The sequence below is a fragment of the Lingula anatina genome, chromosome 1 (genome assembly GCF_051362555.1).
Source record: "Lingula anatina isolate TDL-2025a chromosome 1, LinAna3.0, whole genome shotgun sequence".
NCBI classification, from domain to species: Eukaryota; Metazoa; Brachiopoda; class Lingulata; order Lingulida; family Lingulidae; genus Lingula; species Lingula anatina.
The window spans coordinates 48,725,618-48,744,340 of NC_141767.1; the positions used below are offsets into that span (position 1 = coordinate 48,725,618).

At 38.2% G+C, this 18,723-nt stretch overlaps 1 protein-coding gene across 2 annotated transcripts; it reads left to right on the plus strand.

The window, feature by feature from the left end:
* The first annotated feature begins 754 nt into the window (after window positions 1-754).
* On the plus strand, window positions 755-18,675 carry LOC106167408 (growth hormone secretagogue receptor type 1). Of its 2 annotated transcripts, none has more exons than XR_015331915.1 (2): window positions 755-1,148; window positions 15,241-15,356. XR_015331915.1 is itself a non-coding variant. In XM_013546196.2 (2 exons), exons 1-2 carry the CDS (start codon window positions 11,518-11,520, stop codon window positions 16,107-16,109), a joined length of 1,272 nt encoding a protein of 423 aa, XP_013401650.1. In that variant the 5' UTR covers window positions 11,036-11,517; the 3' UTR covers window positions 16,110-18,675. The 2 variants fall into 2 exon arrangements, 1 of the variants encoding a protein (XP_013401650.1); XM_013546196.2 differs by lacking the exon at window positions 755-1,148 and adding an exon at window positions 11,036-11,920 and having other exon boundaries at window positions 15,241-18,675.
* Window positions 18,676-18,723: the final 48 nt, after the last annotated feature.

An 18,723-nucleotide genomic window follows, 5' to 3' on the forward strand; every position in this document is an offset into this window, starting at 1 on the left:
GTGTATGCCATTTAGATCCTCTATTCAACCTTACATCATTAAGGTCGCAAAAAACTTTTTGTACATCCCTTTACATCGCAACAACATGCCTCATACGTAAATGACTCTTTTTAAAACGATTTCAGTGTACTTCAAATTCGATCATGGTTCTCCGTGAATTATGCCACAACTTGTTCAAAATGTTCTTTTGTGACCTTGATTACATTAGATGTCGCCACAATCTGTTTCAAAATTTGATTATCAACGTAATCGGGGCTGCTGTAGTCGGCAAAAAAGGCCATCCAAGAAACTACACAAAGCTGAATTCAGACGGTCATTTTTGTAGTGAACGCCGCATAGGAATTTCAATAACTATTGAATCAAAGTGCATTTGTCTTAGGCACTATTTTGTACCACAATCAAGTTTCAGTATATTATAACGGACAGTTTTTTGAAAAAATAAAAAAAAAATTAAATAACTAATACATATATACAGTATGGATAATACATGTTTCTAACAAGAATGTTTCTTTTTGGAAAATCGTCTTTAGAATGCATATTCTTTAAATAGACGCCCAAGATATTTGATAAGAAAAAAAAGGGAAAGATCAGCTCGGTGGTCATCCTGATCATTAAAACCTAGATTACATTTGCCATGGGCGCCGTGCGAAAAAATCATGTACGTTTTTCGGTGCGATTTTTTTTTTTTTTTTTTTTTGACATCGTAAGTGGCTACGAACGGGCAACGGCGATACACGACGTGAACTTGCAGGCCTTGAAGTCACGTAGGAAAAAAAAAAAAAAAAAAAAAAACAGAAGCACGAATTTTAGGACCGTACGTCCCCTACGAATTTTGAGTGCAGTGGAGGTCGTGGAGTTCGTGGAGGTAGAGGAAAGGTTTCAATAGAAATGCACAAACCTGCCATGCGAGTTGCACGAACCACCTGAGATGCCCTTTCAAGCGGGGACGCTAATGGCAAGGAGCGATGGCCGTGGAAATAAAGGGTACCGGAGGAGACGAGAATAAGTTAAAATTGTGCCGGAAGTGTGATGTCATGTGACGTAAAGTGGTGTTAGAAGCGAAGCTGAGTGGTCATTTTTTAAAAGCTGTAGGTGAACGGGAGAAAAGACGTGTAGTCAGAGGAAAAAGCAGTTTTCCAAACAACTTGGTAAGATAACAATTTTTCTTAACGCATTTTAGGCAGAGAATACTTGTAGAAATAATAGGTGCATGATATGAAAACGTGACACGGAACTTGAAGGTGCAAAATCGTGCTTAATTTGCAGTCTATTTGTTTTGAAATACATGCTGCATCGACCGCCAGCGCGACAAAGAGCGTCAAGGGAAAATAATTCCTGGGAGGCTATAAATCGTTGTCATGTGGAATTTTGGCATTTATATGTCCATATCTAAGTATTTTTGGGTGTTTTGTGGTATGTGCTGCAATTATTACGATGTTTTAGAGGTCCTGAAGGACCTTATAAAAACCAGGAAGTAGCTCGTAACTAACAACTGAATCATACCGATCTACAACTGCTGTGCAAAGATGTATCTTTTTTAATATTGTAACGAATTTTTAGATCTTTATATGTCCATCTGACATGAAATTCCACACTTTTCACCAATTACTTGATTCCTTCCCTGCGATCTAGCTACGTCCTAGACGGACGCAAGGCACCTAAAAACCGTGCGTCCAAAACGTAGTTGGGACCTAGGCTTTACTCCGTGCGAAGGGAGCAAGTTACGCTTGTGACCGAGGCTTAAGTGAATTACACTGTGAATTTAAGTGAATTTAAGTTTTAAACACCTCTACGATTGTTATGCCTCCTAAAAAAATCAACCATGATTATGATCACAGCAGGCTCACTGACCAATGCCATTTACGATAATGCTACTTCTACTTGCTTACGATTTTAATTTTTTTTCAAAGCTTTTATCTTGACAAATCTGTAGGCTACGCAGACCGTGAAGCCGTAGAATCCTTGCGATTCTTTACGATTTGGCACGGCCACCGCCCGCCTCCGCACAGACACAATACGAAACAGGGGCGTAACCAGACCATTTAAAATTGTACGCACAGATTTTGAAAATTCCCAGGTACGATTATATTCCTTGAAAAATACACTGAATTTATGGAGAATAATATCATGGTTGGCTCAAAAAATTGTACGCACAGTGCATCCGTGCGTATGCCTGGTTACGCCCCTGCGAAAAGGGATGTGCGGGTAGCATGCGAGCATCGTACGTGTGTATGGCATCTTCATGGACGTAGTTGTACACTTATTGAACGTTCAATTACAACCCTAGCTAACTGCCCACGGTCTCTTCATTTCTTGTAAATCGATCGAAAGAGGATACTTTCGGGTTTTGGGTAAATCTAGTCCCACGGGGACTTTAATTATGCCATTATGGCCTTTTCAAAACTAACAATGTCCAGGAGAATCGGTATAAACTAGCAGAAAGAATAGATAGAAATGCTGGGAAAGCAGGTGGACAACTGGATTTGTATATCCCTGAAGTCAAAACCTTGCAGCCTCCTTAGACATATGTCTTCATTATCATCTGCCACAAGTGGGGACACATTTGTCACGGCAAAAATTGAGTGGTGCATAATACAAAACAGCAGAAATGTAGAAGAAAGACGGAGTGCCTGATTAGATTGCCACTGTTCAATGATCCTCTTCCGCGGCTAGAATGGTTAAGGATTACATAGATTGCTTCTGCAGTTCTTTGATACCAAATCACAGGGTGTTCTTTATCTTCGTAGATATTTGAAAGGCAGTGATCTTAAGTCGGAAACGATAATACAGCCATCAATACTGCGCCTTTAAGAGTTATTTCGTTCAGGGGTACTAACGATTTCGCACCCAGGATAATATTCCCCGTTTACCGCCTTAAAATATACATCTATAGCTGCGTTGATGAGAGATCTGTCTACTGGGAATAACATTAAATGAGCAATAAGCTCTCAAGATGCTATACAGCTTGCATGGTTAAAGCATCAATGGGAAAATATTTCCTTGAAATATATTAGCTGAGACCTATTTTTACATTCAGCTTCCCACCAAAGGTTTTTAGTACATGCTGTAGAAGAAAACATTGACAGTAGTTGCTACGCCAACAACTGAAAAACAAGTTGCATAACAAACGGCGCTTGGCAAGCACAATTTTTGTCTAACACCAAGGAAATACCCAATGGGAAGAGTCAGCAGATTGACTATACCATAGGTTGTTAATTTTGAAAATACATGTGCGAGCGTGGATTTCTATGTAAACCGACCACTTCTACTACTTTGTTATACACTCACGACTAAAATAAAGTCGAAATGCCAAATTTATCTCTCATTCAGCCAAAAATAGCTTTAAAACTTCACATTCTTCAAATTTTTGACAGTAAATTGACCTATTTAGCTGTCCCTCCAGTTCATAAAAGTCTAAATGACTGTGCGCGCATTGCATAATCATGTATTATCACGCATACTTATTCAAACAAGACTGCTGAAAGATAGTTATAACACAGAAAGAAAGCAGATCATTTTTCGGAAAATATGAAACGCTCTCCTCTGATATTTCTTTTAGTTATACTGTTTGAAACGATGTGGTGGCCCCGGGTCGGGTTTTGTGGCAAAATTTAACTTTAAATGCAACTTTAAATGAAAATGTACATAGCGGTCTTGCAAGTCGCTCACTGCATACCAACAATTCCTTAAAGGTTTATGTAACTGGCATTTCTATACCATGTGGAAAAACAATTTACAAACGAAAAAATGAACATATTTGCAGTCGTAGCACACGCTCAAAGACTCTATTTTAATTTAAATAATGGTCCTTGCCCCGTAAAGTTGCGACAATGCAAATTAACATCACGCTAAATTATGTGTATCCCCAGAGACAAGGGTTGAAGTTCTAATAAGATTTCCAGGTGTATCTGTTGGACTTGATTTCATTAAGTTTTCTTGTTGATGTAATTGTTTTTTGGACAAAACAGCAGGTCCACATTTTTTTGTACAGAAGTCTATGCATGTCATCTTTATAATTCTGGTATCGTGTCAGACATGACGTGTTTGCACTTAAACACATGGCAGAACAAAAGAATTGTCAAACCCTGCTGGGAGATTATCAAATTATTTGAACTACTTTCCCTCTAATATAATTTAAGTAAACTATGGTGCCTGACAATACCTTATTACAAGAAAACCCAGATAGCAAAAACGACAGCAAATTATTTCAGCTTTGAAATTATAGTAATTTGAATATATACTGTATTATCTTTAAAGTTTAATTTTGATGCAGTATCATTTAGAAATATAAAGCCCAGAAAGACCCCACCCTTGTCTCCCCGAATTTTCCTTCATGCCGTGTATATCAAAGGACGAACGTTTGCGTGCTCTGGCTATATAGGGAAGTGGCGTGGTTAATGGGGTGTTCCCACTTCACTACCAGACGTTTGCTTGAACGATAGACCTTAGTCCAGGTAGAGAGGAGGCAAGTACCTGACAACACAACCTCACAACAAGATATGCACATGCACCTGCAACATTTGACGGACCGAATTCCATCGGAAAGCTTCACTGCGCGTGAGACATGCGAATAGCACAACTGTCGAATCCACAGTCTTTCAAGAAAAAGACGCTTGAGACAGCATAACATCATTGCACATAGATCTTTCAAAGGAAATTATGTTACTCCCATTCAACACAGGTGTGACAGGAATGGTAGTCCTTGGAATGGAAGTATGCGGTTCCATATTATTTGTACAGGTTAGGGTTAGTCGGAGTATTGGTGCTCCCGTCACACTTATTCGGAATCAGCAGGAATCAAGCAGAATGAGTCTGAATGAAGAATGTTCAAAATTCGCACAACATTCGGGAAAAAGTTCAAATATGAACCTTAATTCTTGTAAGAGTACCGTTGGAAAACTCAGAATGCGCTTGAACCCACCTGGAATGATTAATGCACTTTCGACTGTATTAGCTCTCAAATGCAGCTCGAATGTAGTTGGAAAACTAGGAATATCTATAATGCTGTCAGAAGGCAGTCAGAATATTTAGAATATACTTCGAATGGCGTACTAGTGTAGTTCGATTGCTGGCTGAATTAATATTTCAGCTCATTCGAGGCACATTCAAAACATTCTTTTATTTATACCCCCGTCGTACTAGAGGCGGAATGATGAAGAATGGCGTCGGAAATACAATTCTTTGTGATTTCCTGGATATTCGAAGAGCATTCTAAAAATTCCGAGTGTATTCCAAATATTTTTACCCGTTCTGGCTCGAATGTTTTGCTCATGTCAAAAACATTCGAATTGCATTCCAAGTGGAAAATTATCGAATGCCATTTGTACAGTTTTCTAAATACTTAATAACAGCTGAAATACTTAAAATTACTTTTTTATATGTTTAGAATGTAACACGATGCCCAGAATGGTAACTGATCAGAATGTTTCGAATGTTGTCGGAATGCCGTGAGAATATTTAGAATGCAGTCATTGTGCAGTTAGAATACTTTTCAAATGCCATTCGATAATTTTCCACTTGGAATGCACTTCGAAAGTTTTTAACATTCGGGCCGGCCACAAGAATGGGTAAAAATATTTGGAATGCACTCTGTATTTTAAGAATGATCTTCGAATTTCCAGGAACGCACAAATAATTGTCTTTCCGACGGCGTTCTTGCTAATTTCGCCTCTAGTGTGACGGGGGTATTAGTATATGGGGCGAATGTCTCCTGTACAAAGTAATGGCGAAGAGACTAGCGGAATTACATTCCTGTCACACTGGCATTGCTTAAGCCTAGATTACATTTGAAATGCGATGCCCGCACGGTGCACGTATACTGCCCGTAATACCCTTTTCGTACGGCGTCTGAGCGGAGGTATAGTGGCCGTGCGAAATCGCACGGAATCGTACGGATTCAAGGCCTTGTAATGTAGACATACTCGGCGTAGTCCGTAAGTGGCCAGTCACAAATCAGTTGCGACGCCTCGGAGATGGGTAAAACCCGGGAAATTTGAACAAAATCTTGAGACAGATCTCACGATTTTGCACCCGTCGGAGGCGCTCTCCTTGTAATGTAGACATACTCGGCGTAGTCCGTAAGTGGCCAGTCACAAATCAGTTGCGACGCCTCGGAGATGGGTAAAACCCGGGAAATTTGAACAAAATCTTGAGACAGATCTCACGATTTTGCACCCGTCGGAGGCGCTCTCCGGACGCCTGCGGGTTGTCGCAGATTTTTTAGACATCGCCACACCCGTCGCGGTCCCCAACTTTGAACTTAAAATTTTAAGATTGCTCGCAAGATTTTTCACCCATTTTGGGCATCCCAGACACAATCTCCGATGACCTACTATGCCCTTCGATTAATCGGAGGCGTCCTCCGAATAATCTGAGACTAGTCGCAAGATTCTGTGTAGGATTGGAAAATCAGGTTGAGATTCAATGTCTGCGAGTAGTCTCCGGCGCCCTCCGACTGAATCGGAGGCGCCCTGCGACGATTCGTACGGTGGAATCGTAGTAAATCGCCGTGTATATGAGGGCGCCTCCGACCGGATCGCTAAAAGTTTGAGACGCTCTTGCTGCAGGAGGCTGCCCACAAGGAGCCTCTGGGGCGGAATCAGCACCAGCTTCTCTGCAGAGTTGAAGTGACTGTTCTATGTACAACCAGATGAGGGATACCACGCTACAGTACAGTGTACAGAGAGAAATACAGATGACCGATGTCAGAAAACCCTCCTTTTCCCCCACATATACCCAGGGGGAAAAATTACAAGAAAAGACGCTCGCAGATATAGTCTCCGATCGCCTCCAATGCAATCGGAGGCGATCGGAGGCTAATCCCACGATTTTTCGACAAAACCGGGTCAAAATCCTTAAAAAAATCTCAGACAATGTGACTGCTCCACTTTTATTAGGATTATTGCTAGGATTGTTCAAGGATTCTTTATTTTCTACGACGACCCCCGGCCAAAACTAATCCCCGACAGATCGCCAACATTGTGACTGGGCCATAACTCCTTACGATTAAAAAAAAATCGTACGGACAATTTCGTCGCACGGAGCCAGTGTAAATGTAATCTAGGCTTAACAAAGTATGCAGCAACATGCCGTACTGTTCAGCACAGTTGCAAAACAGTACTGGGATCATATTCCAACAGGGTAGTTCTCGTTGCCATGCAGCACATAAGCTCAAGTTGACAGTGTCCTTTAATGGCAAGCATATTCTCCCGATTTATGATCAATTGAAAATCTTTGGGACCATTTGGGCAGACAAGTCGCCCAGAGGAATCCACCTCCTGTAAACAGGAGGAGGTATTTCAGGAGTAGTGGGACCGAATCACATAAGAACCAATCCAAAGATAAGAGCATGGCATGCGTCCGAGACTTGATGCATCTGTCTCAGCGCATGGAGGCCATATTCCATAATATGCCTAATATTCTGACTTTGATGGGGTTTTGAATCTCTCAAGCACACAACTATTGACTACATTTGAATGTCTTTACTACAGTAACGTTATGCAACCATAACAACATATTTTAATATCTCTCTCTGTCTCGTATGTGTTACTTTGATAATGAATTATAAATAAAATAGGACCCTCTGGAACATCAGTATAACAAACTAGTGAATTATTTTGCCTCCTCTTTTAAGTCACCATTCTAAGCAAATCGGCCTTCATACAACCTTTTTAGTCCGTGGTGATTTCTATTATTCAAACCATGTAGGCCTACAATATTCTCTCATCTAGTTGTTGATCTATATATGCAGAAGAATTGACTTTACAACATGATGATTGAATAATTCTGTCAGTAAAAGTCATTAAATTTATACGTTTGGTTTGGTTTTACACTCGACCAAAAAAGTTCGGAAACATCGTTATTTTGAACAATTATAAAATAACGATATTAGCTAAGGTAAATATTTTAACCAAATATTGATGGATAATGCACCCACCATTCGTTTTTTTTATATACACTGAATATTTTCCCTCTACATTACATAGTTTTAAATTATTGAAAAACAATTTCATGTTTCCAAACTTTTTTGGTAAAGTGTATATATATTGATGTTGGTATTTTCAGTGCTAAGGTTCGTGAGTTGGGCAAAATTGAGTTGGCCCACCGGTGAAAATTACTTGTGAGTAAGCGGGTAGTCAGTCGGTTGCACAGTGTCGTATTTATCGTAGAGAGAGTTATCTTGGAAACCTAACATTTTTTGAGAATTTTTTTTTTTTTTTTGGGGGGGGGGGGGGATATCGTCAATTTTAACCTCAACACCATGTTATTCAACGAACTTGACAAACAAGTAGGCCTATTATTATGTTCCCTCTCCCTCTACATGCACTTGGGATATTCCTTTAATATTGTAAATTACCCTCCTGTATGTCAACAGTGATCAACCGTTTGAAATAATCTACAACCTTAGAATAGCTTACTTTGATATGAGATCCGCAGTAGAATGTGAAATTACCATGGCATGAACTACCCTGGCATATTGGGAGAACGTATTCGCAAAACGTGTTTTACTTCACGTCAGACATGTTAAACTGTTATCAGTGTTGGCATGGATGTTTGGTTTTTAGACAAGCATCAGCTTTGAGAATTCAAAAGTAATTTATAAAACCATTATTGCACAACAGATAAAGGCTTTGCATTAAGGCTTATATCTGAAATGGCAAAGTGATTACACATTAAAAATAATTGTCTTCTCGAGATGCCAGGCCAGTTAATATTGGGAACATTTCCCCTTAGGTTTTTAATGAACTGTTCACGTGAAATTTGTTGTCTTCCACATTTCGTTTTAGATTTCAAATTATAACCTGCTAATAAAGGCCTTTAATATGTTGTAGTGCGTCTAAATTTGTTTTACCGCATATAATAAAAGTAAAGCATGTAACTGTTGAAAGGGATGAAGAGATTTAATTCCCAGAGATTATTTTAACTGCTTTTCTGCAAAGCAGACTGCAAGGCACTTCCATTTATTCTTCTAAAATACATTTATATCTAATGTCTCAATTATGGGCTCTCATGGTTGCCTTTTATACTGTCGGTATAAATCACAGATAGATTCGAAGAGATGTTGCGCTGTCTCAGGTCAAGCATTTTCAATGCTCTGTAGCAACGTATTCTTGGTCGAAGGTCGATCACTGAAAACAATACCATTGGATTAAAAGATTATGCCTAATCAACCTTTTTAATATACCTGACTTGGAAAATTTATGTAGGTTGGCGAGGGCCCGTTGAACTCTGGGATTGCATCTTGAAAGATGCTCAGGATCTCTAAAGATGTTCTCAACCGATTACATACCCTCTACCAGATATCACTATCACTAGATATTCACAGATAATGTCTCTGGCTAAATATGACCAATCTTCAAACTGTGACCCTGTTCTGAAATCTCTATGTTGATTACATGGCTGATAATTGTGTGCATAACTTATATCAGGAATTGTCACTTAACTAAGTACATTGTAACAACTAACAATACAGTTTATTGTTCTGAATTTAATCAGTTGCTCTTTTGTGACATAAAAATAGCCCCTTCTGAATGGCTTGTTACTACTTATTGATATTTACTGAGGAATCTCCTGTAGAAGCTCCCTACAGAGTGGGTACAATGCCATTCGCGCGTGTGTAGATTGCTTCCATCTGGCCAAAAGTTACAGGGTGACTCAGGCCCGTAGCCGGGGGTTCGGGGGGTTCGAAAGAACCATCCCTTTTGCTGGGAAAAGGTCCACTCTGGGTAAAATTTGATCTAGGTACATGAAGTTTTTATGGAAAAAGGTCCACTTTTTCAGAAAAAGAACCCCCCTTTTGAAATTGCTGGCTACGGGCCTGGTGACCGGTGGAAATGTGCCCATAATAGCTGTCGCCCTGGAAGAGGGTACCGATTACAAGTTATTTTGTCGAAAAGATGTCGACAGAATAATGGTGAATTATGTTTTCCTGAGACAACACAAGCTATCCAGTGCTTTGGCATGTAAAGCAGCCCTGGCTGTATACCATAATGGTGATTCAAGTTCTATTAGAAAAATGCACGTTTCGGCCATAATAGACTTTTCTAGTGTCTCGGCAGATCGCCACGTGCTATCACAAATGACAGAGTCAAAACGGATTAGCCAGAAAATAAAGCATACTTCCAATCGTGTTGCAATGTCCAATTCTGTGCCCTTCTAGCCCACATGACACGCCATCTCGAATGTTCTTCAAGAACCTCACGTCTGGCAACTGCTGTGTATGTCGGCATTTTGATACTGTCATTTTATATTAGTTTATTCAACCATTGTCAATATATTATATAATACACATGATAGGAAAATTGTGTTGCCATCTCAGTTTTTTAAATGATAAAATAAAATCAACAGCAAAAATAAAAAGAGGTATATTGGTAATATTACTATGTTTTATTATAAAAAAAAGATGTGGAGGTTGGATTGAAGTTTAACTTCCTCTAAAAATTAATAGTGTATATTTGCTCGGAAGAAATTGAAAGCGTTAATAAGCAGGTTGAGTAGTATCGTTCATATTTTTTTTTTTTGGTTTTGGAGGCCACCCTTTCCAAACAAATGCTTCTGATCCAACCCCACTATTCTTCTGCAAGCATCTGTAAGTCCGTCTATTCTCTTAATATCCTTCTCTGCGGCACGTCCATACCTTGTCATTTAGAGCGACCCCAAGCAGTAATATATATCTGATGTAAACAGGCTTCTTCTCATAATTGTTCTCTCTTTAGTCCATCCGTTTGAGTATATCAGTCAAAAAAAAATAAATAAATAAAAAATAAACAAATAAATAAATAAATAAATAAAAATAAAAAGACTTGCAGCTTTATTCTTAAGTTTTGTTGGAACCCACGTCAGATTTTATAGTTGGTCTGCCTCAAATCCACGAGCAAGCGTTAACTCTGAAATATTGTCCTCCCACACATCTTGACAATTTTTCCCGCGTTGCTGTTTTGTGAGCTCGCGAAATTTACCACGATCGATACTACATCCTTTATTATTAGTGATAAGATGTAATGGCATATGTTTTCTTAGTTGGATGAAATAAACCGCGAATAAAGGTAGGAAGATATGAACCATTTTTGTTGCAAACGCTTTTCTAAACGGCATGTTGCAATACACATGACCTGTACAACACAGCATTAGTTGCAGTAAATTCACTATTTTCACAAACGCATAACTTCTGCAATGTACGGTAAACAATCAATCTGTGACAGCTGGGTACCACATGCAAGCGATATAAAAACAGCCCCACAACTCGTGCTTGTGTACTATGAGGCTCTCTGTTGGACAGAAATCCGCAGATGAAACGACCGCACGTTTTGTATCTTGCAAAGACATTTGGAGACAGAGATACGCTTTTAGCTTAATTGGTGACTTTGGTGAATTGATTTCACGCGAATTTTCACCTTGCGGAAGCTGCAGTGACAGTGACTAGCTCATTACGTACATATTGATTTTCCGAAAGATTTGCCTTTGGATATAAAAGGAAAATCACGACTTCGTCTTGTATAAAAATAATCGCACCTCAAAATGGATGTGGATTGTAGAATGCCCGAAGCTGGAATTGCTAAAGCTATACAGGAACTTAATGCAACGTCTGCGGTTTCCACTTTTGATAATCTAACAAATGAAACTGAGACGTGGAATGAAGATTTTTTCAATATTAGCACCAACATTTCCAGGGTGGTTCCAGAAGTTCCAAAGTACATTCTAATTACTGCAACGTCTTTTTACATAATTATGTTCTTGCTTGGACTAACTGGCAATATGCTGGTTGTGTATGTTGTGCTGAGGAACCGGGATATGCACAGTTCAACACATTTGTTTTTGGTGAATCTCAGCCTTGCTGATCTTTTGGTGTTGGTTATTTGCATGCCGACAGCTTTGATTGACTTACATGCAAAAGACGTGTGGTTATTGGGAGAAGGTTTATGTAAGTACTCTTTCTACTCTCTCTCTCTCTCTCTCTCTCTCTCTCTCTTAATAATTATCGTTTCAGGGGAACATATGGATTCTGGCGGTAGCTTTTAAAGGGCTCAGATGTTATTTTCTTGTTCTGTTAAGATACATTAGCCTCAGTATACTTAACGTGTGTGCAATCGTCTTATATTAGCAAGTGCCAATTTAGTTAATAAGTAGTAACTCTTCTGGGCATTTGTTACATTTTTCTCCCTTAAGCCTCGTTATATTAAGTAAACTTAAAGGGATAATAACTCTTCGTTTCGGTCAAAAAATGAATTTTCCTGGAGTAAACAATAATTTTCCCATACTTACCAATTGTTAATGAATCCATTTTTACATTTAAAGTTAGTCCCTGGTTTTTTTCTAAAAAGTTTGGTTTTTTGTTAAAATCTCTTAAGAGATTTTACAGAGTATAACCATCAATGGAGGTCACGTGGTCTAAAGACAAGCTAAGATATCAGAATAATAGCTATAACTGCCGTTTTTGTGGTAAAACAGAATATATTATATTTCTTTGAGTTATTCACAATGTTTTTATTGTGAAATATATATCTCATACGAAGAGTTATTATCCCTTTAACATTATCAACATGCGGTGATGTGGTGAGGATTGGTGTCGTTTGATAACATTGGTATCTAAATGATACAGAAGTCAAAGTGAGATAATACACCGCTGATAGACTGAGTGTTATCATTACTTTTTTTGCCTAGAGCGACTAAGAAACACAAACCATACACATCTCAATTCTCTGGTTTATCCTTTCCAATCACTTTGATTGTTGCAACAAGAAAGTCTAAAAATTGGGAGTGTCCTACTTACAAACTATAGAAAAATGGAAACCGACAGAGAAAACACGCGTTGGTGATGTTCTGAGAGTAATTTGAATCACCTCCAAGATATTTTATTGTGAAAGGAGAAAAACTTATTAGTAGGTAGTCAAATTTATATATGTCTTACCCGAGATGCAAATCCAGACGGATTGCCATTCCGCCTTAGTGAGATGCAAGATGGGATTTTACATATTCAATAAGTGATTTCGAACACCGAATTTAATGACTTGAACCGCAGTCAACGCATTGCTAACTTTGACCCGCACCTCAACCCCTCGTCCCCCAAATCCTTTTAATCCACAACAAAATGTCAAAAGAATTTAATCAAAAAGCTGATTTGTTGATTAAGAAAATAATAACACCAGGCCAAAAAGGACATTCATGATTACCCCTCCCCAAACGCCGCTATTACGTTACCAAGATGATCCAGTAAGAAGAGTATAATTTCATGATATAAAATATCAACTATAGGTAAACTATATTGTATTGTTTTTAAAATTTTTGAAGAAAATCAATACGCCAAGTTACAAAGCGGAGCTTTTACATCAGTTTGAACCACAAAGGGAAACTAGAAAATGTATTTAATGGAATTAACCATACTAAAAATATTGTTACGGCTATTGGTAGCAGAGAATTTGTATGTAATTTTAAATCACCATACATACTTACAGTAACGCTAAAATTACTTTTGAACGAAAAAACAAGAATATCGATTTATATCTTAATGGTTACAAAATCAAGAGTTATGCCTTCTGTTCTTGTAATTTAACATTGTCAACGTTTATTGCGAAGCATACAATTGACATCGAAGTCAGTATATTTAGTTTTAACAGTTTGAATCCCATAACACTTTTCCGCATCCTGTGTCTTATCAGGCCTTGCAATGTACCGGTATACTCGACATCGCTATCAAGGCGTTTTAGCATCACTTCCCATTGAAAATTCATTGTTTATTGTTGACTTAAAATGCATTGTAGCCTCCAATCTGGATATTGTCTTTCAGAGACGGAAAAGTTTAAAAGAACCAATGCGTACTGAATAAAGGTTAAAGCAATTATTTCTTACCGAACTTAAAAAAGGAAAATCAAGTAGAGTTTTTCACACTTCAACTTCGTTATATTTTAATTTCAGTAACATTCAACGGGGTGCTCTTCAAGCAAAGGTTAAAATTGTGTCATGTCCCACAAGACCAATTTAGTCAACTTCAATCCACTTCTAGCACAGTTTTTTTTTACATAGCTTTAGCTTAATTTCCCAGTTTTAGGACGGCGTTGAATGGAACCTATGTGTCTGATTAATGAATAACTCAAAATGCATTACGTTGCTTTTTTTGTTAACGTTTGGTTGATGCTGAATAAAAAACCACATTTACGTAAGTTGTGCGTGATATCAGGTAGAGGTTCACCAATATACATGGGAAAAATATCTTTATCGGGAAATGAGTTCGTTTAATCTATAGAAACTAATGCACGACTAGGTGTGCTGTTTCACGTAGGTGCTAATGCTTGTTTACCACATTAAAAAAGAACAAGCACGATTCTGCAAAAGGTATAGCTGGACCTGCCGACTCAAACACGGGAAAATGCCCATCAAAGTTCTGCATAAGCACTTGTCGATGGCGTCCTGCATCCTGAGCACAATGTCGGGAATTGTAATTCCGCGGGGGGTTGTATTCTCACAACACAAGATACGCGTGATACCGACGATACGCACATTTTATTACCATCAAACTGTTTGACGAGATATGTTTGGGTTCTTAATGTCCGTTGCAAAATGGCTGAAAGTTGGGTAAATAGCTATAGATTTCTTGACAATACGGTTATGGTCCATTTGCGTTGCAAACTTAATTTGAGGAAATATTTTGTATACAACTGTACCAATGTTTCTCCATCGTAAATGGAGATGGATACATATAGTAATTCTTGCAACAATACTACAATTACTAAGCATTTTGTTTAAAAAAACTACCATTTATACCAAGGTTTACTTTTTTTATTTCAATGCTTTTAGAGTTTGTGCAACAGTGCATGAACATAAATTTGGTGCATGTTTTTTCTACAAATTTGTTATACCATTTGAGTGATCTTTTTATCTTAGACCGTCTGAATTTCTATCTAAGTAACAAGTTCCACAGGTACATGTACGGCCCAACACACACGGAACATGAATACATACATCACCACCATCATCATCATCATCAAGGGTATGGAGTTCAATAATCGCGTAACATTTTGATCACACGGTCAGGGTTAAAGGGGTTTGAAAACAAGAAAACTTTTCGGTCTGGTCATTTTTGGCCCAGTTTACAGAGAGCAGGGTAAAATTTCATTACAAGAAGATCTTTAAATTTGAATTTGGAACTTAAACAAGAGGTCAGACGAAGCATAATCTGTTTTATTTATTTACTCTTTTTTGTCAGGACGGTTTCCATACATTTTTGTATTATTGGTATGTTTTCAGGTAAACTTGTACCTTTCTTGGAGAACTGTACAGCACTGACCTCCACCCTGACCATCCTGACGGTCAGCTTTGATCGTTACTACGGAATATGCCAGCCACTGCGAGCCAGAACGGTGAAAATGTTACGAAGATCTCATGTATGTATCCTGGTCACGATCATATGGATAGTCGCCATTGCCATATGTATTCCTTTCACATTGATTCCAGTCTACAGAAACTCTAAGTTCAAGGATGGAACCCCCATAAAAGTCTGCAGAAATACTATCAAAGATAGCTGGAAGACTGGTTATATTATATTTGTATTTTGTTTCTTTTTTGTTGTGCCCTTTTTCATTCTGGTCGTCATTTATAGCATAATAACTAGACAGTTGAGTAGGGAATCGTTTCAGTTACGAGGACAGCACGAACAGGCGGCACGAGTTCGTCTGCGCACTAGAAAACAAGTCATAACTATGCTAATTGTCATAGTCTTCTTATTCTTTTTATTTCACTTGCCTATTCGTGTTGTCAGTCTTTGGGTTGTGTACGCATCAAAAGAGGAAATGGAAGCTCTTGGGTTAGAGGGATATTACAACTTACTTGCATTTGCAAGAATAATGTTCTATTTACATTGTGCGACAAATCCTATCGTTTACAATGTGGTGTCCACAAAATTTAGAATGGCAACTGCAAAGGTATTCTGCAGTAGGCAACAGCTGGAACTATCGCAAAAACGGTCTTCTTATTCCAGGCAGTTTTCGCGGTCGTTATCGAATAGAAGCAACAAAAGTGATTCGAGCTGTGTCACGGATCGCATGTCAATAAGGACAAGATCAACATCTGACTATGTCATGTACAAGAGGAATGAACATCGAGTAGAATTGACTTAATTACTTATACTTACTAACGCCGAAGTTGGTAATAGTGTCAGAAAATCAGTTTTAATCCAATACTACGGAGCTTTGTTAGTATCATATTAACTTTTCTTATTTTCATTTAAGTTTTATTATACGGAATTTTCACCGCGGTGAAAATTATTTTTACCGCGGTGAAAATTAATTTACACCGCGGTGGGAATTAATTTTCACCGCGAGGGAAAATAATTTTCACCGCGGTGGTAATTCCTGGCCATCTTGGCCCGGGTGATGCATACATGTAGGTTATACGAATCCAAAAATTACCAGATGTCTGGGAAGGAAGTTGATAAAGACACTCACATGCACATGCATGCGGTTTAACCAGTCTATGTGCCAATCATCCCAGGAATGTGGAGGAAGCGGGCAGTATTCGCATAGATAAAAAATCACCGAAATGCTGCAATGTTGTACGTCGCTTTTCCCTTTATAATAACGCGTATTATTGGGAATATTGGTAGAAAGAAACCTCTCCAAGGAAACCGAGATTACATCTATTAAGATAAGATGTATGGACAAATACATCACACAAATATTTAAAAATACATTGTCCAAAATTAACGTTAAGTATTTAGTAATAACAATGGGATTCCCTTTGCATAAAACTGCAAGCGGGACTTTGATTATATAGGTGGTAAATATAGATGGGAAACCTAAGTTAACGGCAGTGGCCCCACGAACAGATCCACCAGCCTTGTGTATGTACAATAGTATGCACCGTGACGGCATCTGGCAAATGTAAGGTTCTCATTACCTATTCATCACCCGGGCCGAGATGGCCAGGAATTACCACCGCGGTGAAAATTATTTTCCACCGCGGTGTAAATTATTTTCCACCGCGGTGTAAATCATTTTCACCGCGGTGAAAATTCCATAAAATGAAACTTAAATGAAAATAGAAAAAAAGTTAATATGATACTAACAAAGCTCCGTACAATACAATCTGATAAACGCGGCGTCTGACCAGATCTTATATATTTCATTTTACGTAAATGTATTGAATGTGACTAATTATGATTCTGTACTACATGTGTGTAAGTTAACTGCCAACTATTCATTACTTTGTGCGTGAAATGTTGGATGAACAATTTGTCAGCGAAATATAGCAGATACTTTGGTTACAAAGAGACGATTTCTTATTAAATTCAGACATAAGAACGGAACGATAACAAGATTTAGACCCCCTTACACTGGACGGCGGCCTTTCTGTGTCCCGTAGTACGACCATTTGAGAGTAAAAAAAAAAAACAAAAAAGTGCCGACAACTGGCCCATCATTATAAGCATTCATTCTGCAACCAAAGCGATGCCTGTGCCTCATTTCTACAACCACAGCGATGCCAGTTTCATGGTCGGACAAAGGACGCAGAAGGGACGCCGTTCAGTGTAAAGGGTATTTTTCTAGTTAACTTTGTTTTGGTAGTTCAAGTTGTTTTTTGTTCATTTACCTCACTTTTATTGGCACCTTTTACTAATACCAAGCAAGTAGTTTTATCAGGTGAATATCTGTGCGGAACATTGGTTCCTTAATCTCATCGTAAAATCTGCCTGTGTATGCAAGATACACTCCACGTTTGGGTCTTTGGTTTTCAATATCCGCCGTGAAATAAACCTAATTTTCAAATTGATTGTTATCAATATGATCTAGAAAATATGCAAGATGTTTAATCATGTACCTACCCATATCAATTTTCTATAGGATACAGGCTATATGATCCAGCATCCTAGGATAAAATAGATCTACAATTTTTCTAGAGGCCCCATTAACAGATAACAGCAGAAGATAACAGCAGCTTGGCAGGATCACTATTGCATTAGAAGTGATATCCTGTATGTGCTCAGCGTTTTCTTCTCGTGCTTCGTTTGCTATTGCACTATAATGCAATTTGATTTACCCACAAATGCCCCACTTAAGGACACTTTAAGTTAAGAAAACGTTTGCGTAAAAACTACTCTTTTCCACAAACGTGGCCTACAGATTTTTTGTACGCGTTCTATAGAATGTTCCACCAATTTTCATATTGATCTGGTTCACTGACGAGTCCATTTTTTTAATTTAAGACCAGAGGATGTGGGACATTATTCTTTGATGTTATTTTGTCACAATTGGGTGCGCTATATCTTATCGATAAAGGAAGACCATTCAGGCCTTTAGATTAAATGAATAATTCAATCATTGGAAAAGATCGATTTAATAGTAATCTGGCTTTACATGAAACTGCATTTGCTTCTTTTTGCTGCCGTGATCTGCTATCTTTGCATTTCAATAGGTTTTGAAGACTTCATGCACTTAAACTGGCATTTCATTTCCACGTCACAGACGGAAAATTTGCACACATTTCAACTCAATCGAGATTCCTCATATGAAAACAGATCAAACGCTCAGCGTGCCCCTATCTTTATACACTTTACATCGTACGTTTGTTAACTCGTTTCCCATGGTTCATTTAGTATAATACTTAATATTGTTTATGTACTCAATTTTCCTGTGGCTTTGGATTCGCATGCTCTCCATTCAATTATTGGTGTTGTTTGTGTTCTCCTGCACATATCTGTATAAAGTAACGTGTTTTACTTATTTTTTCATAATA